The 9,898-nt window shown below is 37.6% G+C and overlaps 1 protein-coding gene across 1 annotated transcript in view; it reads left to right on the top strand.

The window, feature by feature from the left end:
* The first annotated feature begins 433 nt into the window (after positions 1-433).
* EIF3H (eukaryotic translation initiation factor 3 subunit H) overlaps positions 434-9,898 on the top strand; it is a 98,371-nt gene continuing 88,906 nt past the window's right edge. The window contains exon 1 of the mRNA XM_004743470.3: positions 434-612. Coding sequence (XP_004743527.1) covers positions 481-612 — 132 coding nt within the window. The 5' untranslated portion in view covers positions 434-480. The remainder of the gene's footprint in view (positions 613-9,898) is intronic.

The following is a 9,898-nucleotide window of genomic DNA, read 5'->3' as shown; positions in this document are numbered from 1 at the left end:
TACCTAAAACAAACTACAATACCAGCTCACTGCTAATAACAGGATGACCTGGACAAATCTGTTTCCAAGTATGTGTGATGGGAGTTGTACAGCTCTTCATAGTTTAGAAGATTGGGAATGGGGATTGATTAAAAAAAAAGTGAACTCGTTTTTAGGTGAGAAGCTACAATAAACAAGAGCTATAATGTTGCTATGGTCAACTGACTAATGGCGACTGACTAAACATATGGTTGAAAAGATTCTAAAAAGTCTAATTTTGTCTCAAACCCTTTGGCGAGAAAGAAGCCGCAAAGGCAAAACGCTCATGCGCAAAGAATTACCTCCGCGAAGAAGGCCAGGCTGGAAAGGAGATGCGGGGCGGAGCTCTGCTCCGGCTTTTCCTCCCAGCTCCGCCCCTTGGACTGTGCGTGACGTCACGTAAAGCCCGGACTTCCGCTTCCGGTCACTCACGTTTCTCTTTTTTCCTGTCTGGCTGGAAAGATGGCGTCCCGCAAGGAAGGCACCGGCTCTGCTGCCACTTCTTCCAGCTCCACCACCGGCCCGGCGGGGAAAGGCAAAGGCAAAGGCGGGTCCGGAGATTCGGCTGTGAAGCAAGTGCAGATAGATGGCTTGGTGAGTGGGGTTCCGTTTCCCCAGGCCCACGTGGGGAGCTCAGTCCTTAGTTCAGTCCCGCCAGAAGCGCTGCTTGGCAGCCTCCCCCTGGGCCGGGTGAGACTGGGACAAGGTTTTCTCCTAAAATCTCTCTCATCTTCACTTTTTGCTGGGAGGCGCAGCAGCTTTCTCTACCACCTGTTGGTGGTGGGGGGGGGTTGAGGGCTGAGACAGGGAACAGAGGCTAGGGGTGTGTGACAGATTCCTGGGGTCTTGTTTTGAGATGTCTGTATTTGGAGAAAGACTCTTCAGGAGGACAAATAGGTGAAGGAGATGTCGAGAAGGATCTGCGAATCTAGGGCTTTTGGAAGGTGGGTAAACTTCATTGCTTCTCAGCTGGGACCTGACATCCTTAACTTCCCAAGTGGAGATTTACTTTATAGCCACTTCGGAGTCTGCTGGTTCAGCGTTTATCTGAAACTACGTAGTGGGAATAAACCTCTCTTATATGGGCTTCTCCTTTCCCTCTCTGGGAATGTTGGAATGCCTCGAGATTTGGGTTTAGGCATCCTTCTATCAGGTCTCTGCTTTACATGGTATACCAAAAGTAGGTAAAAGCACACTGCTGGAGCCAGGCTGCTTGGGTTTGAGTCCTATCTCTAAAATTAGCTGAATGACATTAGTTAAGTTAATCTCTTTATACTTATGTTAGTTGTTTTGAGGATTGAAATTGGCTGCATATGTGTCAATAACTAGAACAGTGTTTGAGTCATAGTAAGTTACCATTTAATCTTAATTGCTTCAGTGTTATTATTGGTGTTACAAGAAGTTACAGTAGTAGATCCTCAAGTTCCTTTCTTATGGCTTTAAATGTTATTTATATTCTGATAATCTTTAGTTTTTATTTCTTGCCAGACTTGGTTTTCGCTTGCAATTCTTAAATACCCCTGCCTTCCTGACATCACTGTTTGGGTATCTTATAGGCATCTCAAATTTAACTTGACCAAAATAAGATTATTGCCATCTTCCCTTTCTTCCTCTCTCCCCATCCTTGGTCTTACCTTAGGCTCTCCTGTCTTAGTAAATGGAACTACCATCTAACCATTTGAACAAGTTAGAAAACCTAGGCAGTAACCTGCATTTTCCCCCTCAGCAAATCCTGTTGTTTCCACCTCCGAAATATATCAGATTCATCTGCTTCTCATCTATCTGTGTGCGATCAACCATATCCACTTGGAATAAAATACAGACTTCTTACCATCTTCTTAAGGTCCTGGGACTCTTGTCTCTTTCTCCAGACTCACCTCCTGCTTCATTCTAGGCTTCATTCACAAGTATTTTAGTTGTTTCCTCTTCTTGAAATACGTATTCTTCCTACTTGGTGGCTTCTTTTGATTCTTTAGGTCCTTGGCTTAAATGCTCCATGTTAAGAAAGGCTTTGCCTACCAGCCCTGTTTAATGTAGCGCACTCCCCATCATCCTCCATCATACCACTCTGTTTCATAGCATTTTCCACTGACTGTAACTGTCTTATTTGTTTTTTTGTTTGACTCCACACCAGAATGTAAGCTACTGATGGCAGGCAAGGGACTGTGCTTTTTCACGTGTTATGTTTTCAATGCAGAACCTTTTAACTGATACATAGAAGAAATATAGAATATATAGAATAAATATACAATAGATGAATGAACAAAACATTTTGTTTTATTTTTTTAAAGATTTATTTATTTATTTTGGGGGGATGTGAGCAGGGTGTGGGGGAGGGCGGGAGGAGAGGGAGAGAAGGAGACTCCCCAGTGAGTGTAAGCCAGCCTTGGGGCTTGATCCCATGACCTCAAGATAATGACCTGAGCCGAAATCAAGAGTTGGACCCTTAATGACTGATCCACCTAGGTGCCCTTCATTTTTGTACTGCTCCTACTTCCATGTCCTGATATTTTTTATAGATTGTTCTAATGGTGTCTTGATTTGTTCTCTTAGCCCTGTTCAGTCTATTAATCATTCTTCAGTTAAAACATTTCACTTACGGGACGCCTGGGTGGCTCAGTTGGTTGGACGACTGCCTCCGGCTCAGGTCATGATCCCGGAGTCCCGGGATCGAGTCCCGCATCGGGCTCCCAGCTCCATGGGGAGTCTGCTTCTCCCTCTGACCTTCTCCTCGCTCATGCTCTCTCTCACTGTCTCTCTCTCAAATAAATAAATAAAAAAAATCTTTAAAAAAAAAAAAAAACATTTCACTTACTGTGAAGGTTTAGATCTTGTTAACTTCCTTCCTGAAATGTTTACAGTGATATTGCAATGAATTCAAGGCCTACCAAGATTTTAACTTCCTGCTATTTCCAAGCCTCATAGGAAGTATACGTTCCAGCAACACAGGACTATTTGGTTAGTCTGATGTTTAATCACATTTGTTCCTGGCATCTTATTAGTGGCCGAGACCTGTTTTTCTTCTTGTATCGAACCTTTCCTTTCCTACCTTTGGTTCTGCTTCACCAAATCTTTTGTATCTTTAATATCATCTTCTGCTTAACATGTGAACATTGTCAGGACTTTACCATATTACGATGTTTAGTTCTCTTTTTCACTTAATAGCTCTGTGTTCCATTCTTAGTTGCCACTTTTTTTCCTCTTGAAGTTAACGGTTAAAGAATTATCTGTAATTATGGTTTTCCATTATTTATTCAACTCACTGTTGTTAGAATCTCCATCACCAATAATTCCCTAATAATTTTGATTATTATTCCCTAATAATCAAAATTATTGATAGCATTAGCAAAGAACTATACAGAATATTAGAATATATCACATATGCAAAATAGTATCTATGATACATAATTTAAGTAATCACAAAATAAACGAGTTACCTGCCATTCAGCGTGAGAAATAGAACATTGTGAGTATCTTTGAAACTGCTTCCCCTCTTTCATCCTTTCCTCCTATCCCTAATCTGCACCCTGTAATCACTATTGTGAGCCTTAGTTCAGAGATTGGGTTTTCTTTATAGTTTGACCATACAGAGTATTTCTAAATAATTTGTTTTGTTTTGCCTGTTTATATTAATAGTATGAATGAAATATGAATTAAATTGTAGTACATGTTCTCCTGTGTCTTGAGTCATAAATGTATATCTCACATTGTTTTCAAGATTAGTCCCTTCTAGACTGTAGCTATCATTCATTCCTTTTCATTACTATAGAGTGCCTCATTTTATGAATATGGCATAATAGTCCTCATCTGACCATTAATGGACAATTAGATGGCTTGTTTTTCCTGTGTGAAATGGTATTTCCCCAGAATCTTTTAATTGTCTCTTCCATTAGACTTGCCAATGAGATTTTTACTCCTGTGTGGAGTCAGTGCTCAGTGTATCTGTCCTCTTGGAATGGAGGAGTGGCTCTTCTTAGCACTCAGGTGATCTCATTGTTCCTAGAAAAGAGCAAACTAATCTTTCCTGTTGAACTTTTCATGTAAAACCCATGTCATAAAAAAAAAAAAAAACAAAAAACCAAAACCATGTCATTCCCCCAAATCAGTTTGAATCATTCCCCCAAATCAGTTTGAATCGTACCATGGGTCAGCTGACAAGTGGAATTAGCCTCATCTGGTACCTTGTTAGAAATTCAGTATCTCAGAATCTTAGGCCCCTGTCTTGATCTCCTATATCAGGTGATTTATAGCACATTAATATTTGAGAAGTATTATTCTGATCCACATTGATTTTTTCGTTTGAACAGCTAATGATGACAGCTTGTATCGCTCATCTTGGCACATGATGTTAGACTGTTCATTAATGGTTTACTGTTTATTTTTCTTTTCTCACTGAGATGATAATTTGAAGACAAAATTGTAAAATTTTTTAACAAGATTTTATTTATTTATTTTAGAGAAAGTGTGCATGCATGTGCGCAAGCAAACGTGGGGTAGGGGCCCAAGGGGGAGGAAGGACAGACTGTGGGGGAGCGCTGAGACTCGAGCCAGACACAAGGCTTGATCTCTACCCAGAGACCACGACGTGAGCCAAAACCAAGAGTTAGATGCTTAACCCACTGTGCTACCCAAGTGCCCCAAATTGTAAAATCCTTGTCTCTTTCATAGTTCAGTGCCCCAAATTGTAAAATACTTGTCTCTTTCATAGTTCAGTGCTTAAAACTGATTACCATCGAATTTTTTTCCTTTTAAATTTTGTTTTTCCCTTTATGTAAAAAGTTATCTTATAGTTTACAATTGTTAGCTACCTCATTCTTCCTTTATTGGATTTAAGGTAAAGTATGTTATTAATAAGTGAAAAAGTCAGAGTTCTATATACTTTGTCATTTAGGTGTGATTCACATGTTACCTCACAAGTACTTTCCAACTGCTCATTGACTCTTTTATCACCCAGTCAGGCCCTTGTTACTGTTGAAATTCTCTTACTTATTTATTTGTTGCTTGTCTTCTCACACTACAACTTCAACTTCCTGAGAGCAGGGCCAATGTCAGGTCTGTTCACTGCAATATTAACAGTGACTGACACATAGAAAGCACTCAGATACTGTGAATGATTTAATACAATTCTTGGTACAAGAAATTTTCTTGAAAATGAATCATGAGGAAACTGTGTCAGTAAATGCTTTGTAGAAATGGTGTGTTGGTGAGAAACACAAGAAGTGAGGCTGGGAGACCAGTGAGCTTTATAAATTCGTTCAAATTTTTTCCTTTTTTTTTTTTTAAAGCATCAGTGTCTGTTCTATAAGAAAAATCACTAACGTTAATTGAGCACCTGCTGTTTACAAGACCCTGTGAAGGAAAGTTTGGTTAGATTATGTCTGATTCTTACAACAGCTCTAAAGGTAGATGTTATCTGCCTTATCTCGTGATTATTCTGAGCTGATGAGAAAATACTGGTGGAAGTGCTTTGTGAACTGAAAGGAATAATTCAAATTTGTGAAGGGCTTATACTACGCTATGACCTATATCACTGTGTATTTTGTGTGTGTGTGTGAGAGAGAGAGAGAGAACACGAAGTTCTAGAGACTGTATAGTAGCTTATGGAATGGAAGCCCTCATCTAAAATCCCAAGTTTCAAGTAGAATACAGTTTGGCCTTTTATTGTTTAAACAACAAAAAAATTATGTGGCTCTTGGCTCCCTCTTTCAGCTTTCTGACTTCAATAGAGAGTTGCTTCACATGTGTGGGTGTTTCAGTCAGATAGCTTGAAATTCTTTCAAGCACCAAAATTTTTACATTTTTAGCCATTTTAATTGTAAATCTGAAGTGTGTTATGTAAATTACTGCCTGTTTAGTCGGAGAACATTGGACACAGATTTAGCCATGTTTTGAAGCTGTAGTATTATCTTTAAGAACATAATTTATTGCCCCATATTGGACAGTAGTCCTGGAGAATCTCTTTGGGTGTTTACATCTGTTTATTTCTATAATGTCACCTGTCTTCGAGGTACCTTGAGTAATTTGTCTTTCTAGTTGGCTTTTTTTCCTGCTGTTTTGTTGTTAAACTTTTATAGGTCTTTTATCCCTTTTATTTCCAGCCTCTCATTTGCTATGGTTGGTAAACCAGATAAGCAATCTTGTTAGCATTATTTTTAACATGAGGCTAATTTTTAATATGAGGCTAAGTACACTCTGAATGAGGATTAAATTGAGTATGCAGTCTCAATTTTGACCACTTAGTTATATTTTTGTTTTGACAAGTAAGTTGTTACCAATTGTAAGTAGTAGTTTTTTAAAGTAGATAAAAACATTTGACATATGTTATTATATCCTAGGAACTCCAGAAGCTGATAGAACTGGATTATTAGCTGGATTATATGTATGATTCAGTCACTCCTAGAAGATGAGTGGCTTTTCAGGGGCATAAGGTGAATTTATTCTAGAGTTCGGACTCAGATCACAAATTGCTGTCTTTGATTCATTTTGCTTTCTATTACTGTAACTGCTTCATACATTGTAAGGACTCAGTAGATGTTAGCTCTTACTATGTGCCAGGTACTATTCAAAATACTTTATATGTATTATAGCACTGAAGCTATATAACAACTCTGATTAGGGAACCATTATTATCCCCCATTTTACAAATGGGAAAGCTCATATACATATAGATTATGTGATTTGATGAATGTCAGGATAAGGGAAATAGAAGTAGTGTTCACAAAAGCATTAATCCAGTGTTTCTTGTTCAGGCATCAGAAAGTGCATTTTCCAAAGCTTAGGTCTCTTACAGACTTAAAACTTTAAAATGTGCAAGTAAGCAAATATGTCAGAATCTTTATATTTAATAATCTGTCATATTTGAGAAGAAGATTTGTAGTTAATAGAAATCAATTTAGTAAATATTTTCGTTTGGAAAAGGACAACTTTTAGCTACTGGGTTGCACAGATATAAGATATTGGGGAATCAACATTGAAGAAAATAGGAGGTAAGCTAAAGAGAATTGAGGAGTACCGGTAGGTATTCTTAAGTAAGTCAGTTTACTTGCCTTACTTGCCTGTCTGTCTCACTTCTCAGGATGCTTTTAAGATTCTTATAACCCTGGAGACATCCTGGACTTTGTTCCTTTTCCTTAAGGTTAGAGGTCTTGTTGAAATCTGTTGCCTTTTTGAGAAAGCTTTCTGATTGTGCTTCCTGTGTTTATGGCATATACATCAGTGATGACGAACTGTATTAATGTTTCTTGTAGCTATCTTGGGATAACTTAAGGAGCATAGCATATGTGGTATTTCTCATGGGGGAGATGATTTAATAAGTCAGTTAGCATCTCTGGGCCTTAGTTTCTTCTTTAGTAGGAGGATAATGCATGCCCTTCCTGCTATAATGAATAGAAGTTTAATATACATTATTTTTATTGATGTTTAATTATTGTAGTAACAGGTTTAGTAGTTGGTATTGATTTTAATAGTGACAGGGGGATTCCAAACTCAATGCTTTACCAAGTAAATGGAAGATAGTGAAAAATCTTAACTTCAGTTGTAGCTTATCTGGCCCAGATGAAATGGCACATGTACTCTTCACATGCCTATTTTGATATTAAAGGGTATGGGTGCACAGTATTTACAGGTTTCTTTTCTTGTCACCTTTGGGTTCAGCTAGCTCCTATGTATTATAAATTCTGATCTTCAGTTTAATATCCGAGATTTCCAGAGTTTTGCTGAGTAACACCAGGGATCTTAAATCTTCCTAGCATTTTTCTTGACTTTTAGGTCAGTCCTAGCTTTGATACTGGGGAAACAAGCTTCTACAAAGCATTAGCCTTTGTTTGGGGTCTTTGCCAGGTCTTATTTTGTGGTCAAATACTCTCACTTGTACTTCACCATGTCTGCCATAGTTCCTTAGATGAAAGCTTCTGATTTCAGCACTTACACGAAAGCTTGGTTGCATTTGCTTTTCTCTTGGAGATTAGTTCATAATTTTTCTTTTGTAAAATACTGAAATTATGGTACTTGGATATTATTTCCTTTGGCAATGAATGAGGAAATATACCTAAAGAGAAAGTAACTTTATTTTTTCCCATAAACTGTTTGTAGAAGATCATTTTGTAAAATGGTTGTATCTTGTAAAGGTTAGATTTAAGAGCAAAAAGTACAGTGTAATGTACCTCTCCATCTATATGGTGACAAAGTGTTCTTGTTTTGTTAAAACTGAAAGAGCTGAAATGGACACTAGCGTATGCAAGAGCAGTACCCTGTATTTTTGCTAATGTTGGCACCAAGCCCAAAAATAGAGGAGAAAAAATTGATTCAGCAAAAGAGTGGTAACTCAGTATTAACTTAGTCAAAATATAGAACTTTTTTACTCTTTGAGTCTGAATTCGTCAGCTGTATTTTGACATAATATTTTAAGGCTTTTGTTTTACTCCAAATAATACTTAAACACCACAAATATTCATTGTATCCTGATGATTAATAATGAATGTTGTTTTCTTAGTGTCTTCTATACCTTTATACCTGTCCCCAGCTAGTTTCATATGGGACTATAGTAATGTGCTAAAATACAATTTTTTAAAACAAAAACCGTATGTATTCATTGTAAGGAAAGTTTGGAGAAATTGAGCACGGATGCACGTGGTCTCTCTCTCTCTCTCTTTCACACACACACACACCAACCAGAAAGAAAATAACTTGGTTTATAAACTCGTAACATGAGGGTGGGTAGGATAGCACCATTAAAATTTGGGGGTTTACTTTTCTAGTGTTTTTCCTGCGCTTTAATAAATACCTATAGTTGAAGTTAATGGCTTCAAGGTTATGCATGGTTTTAAGCATGTTGCCAAATTGCTCTCCAGAATAGTTTATAATAGTTTATTTTCTCGGCTACAGAATATTAGAGTGCTGCTTCTTGGCACCATTGCCAAAACAGTAATGATCTTTAAAAATCTTAGTCTTTATTTTTAAAATTAATGGTGTCTGTTAGTATGCTAACATACTTGTTGCAATGATTCAAGTCAGTACAGAATTTCTTGTCCTTTGTTAGTGATACCGTATCTATCCAAGTTACCCAGACTTCTGATATCATCTTTGATTGTTCTGTAGGGTTTCCCTTGGATTCTCTTAGGATCACTTACATATTTTGTGAGTCTATAATTGTGTTGTCTGCACTATTCATTTCTCACTCTCCTTCTGAATTATTGCAGAAGTCTCATGTGGCAGGTCTTACAGATTCTGTTTTGTATTTGGCCATCACACACAATGATGCTGAGTAAATAGTTATTTTATAGGACAGCTGTAGTCCTAGAATACAGAAACCCTTTGGAAAATCCCCATTATACAAAATCAAATCAAACTTGATAAACTGACTGTTTTTAGCCTCCAAATGAAGGCTTGTAGGTAACTGTTTCCAAGTTCAGTTTAAGGATAGCCTTTAAAACAATTAAAACCAAAATATTTTCCTTTGAATAGAAGAAACCCCCTGTTTTACATTTTGTGCAGAAATGTATAATCTTCAGTTCGATTCTGAGAGACCTCTTGAGGAAGAAAGTGAATAATCACCTTCCTCTGGTGTTACTGTGGTGTGCTTTTTAAAAACTGAAGTCTTTTTAATATAATAACCTTATTTAATTAAACAGCTATTTGGGTACCCAAGGTACATAAATCAAAAAGCAAAAAAAAGTATGTAGTGAAAAGCTCTCACTTTTCATCCCTGTCTTTCACCACCCTCTTTCCAGAGGCAGTCACAGTTACTCTTTTTAATGTTTCCTTCTGGACTTGTTTTAGCAAGCGCTGTCTCCTGTGAAGGAATCAGAAACAGACTATAATTGAAGTGCCCCCAAATCACCTAAAGGCTTTCTAATTAAGCAGTAGTCCACGCTTCTCAATA

Source organism: Mustela putorius, unplaced genomic scaffold, assembly GCF_011764305.1.
Source record: "Mustela putorius furo isolate JIRA1106 unplaced genomic scaffold, ASM1176430v1.1 tig00000228_pilon_pilon_pilon, whole genome shotgun sequence".
NCBI lineage: Eukaryota > Metazoa > Chordata > Mammalia > Carnivora > Mustelidae > Mustela > Mustela putorius.
The sequence above is the reverse complement of the archived record's forward strand: the minus strand, read 5'-3'. Positions and strand labels throughout refer to the sequence as shown.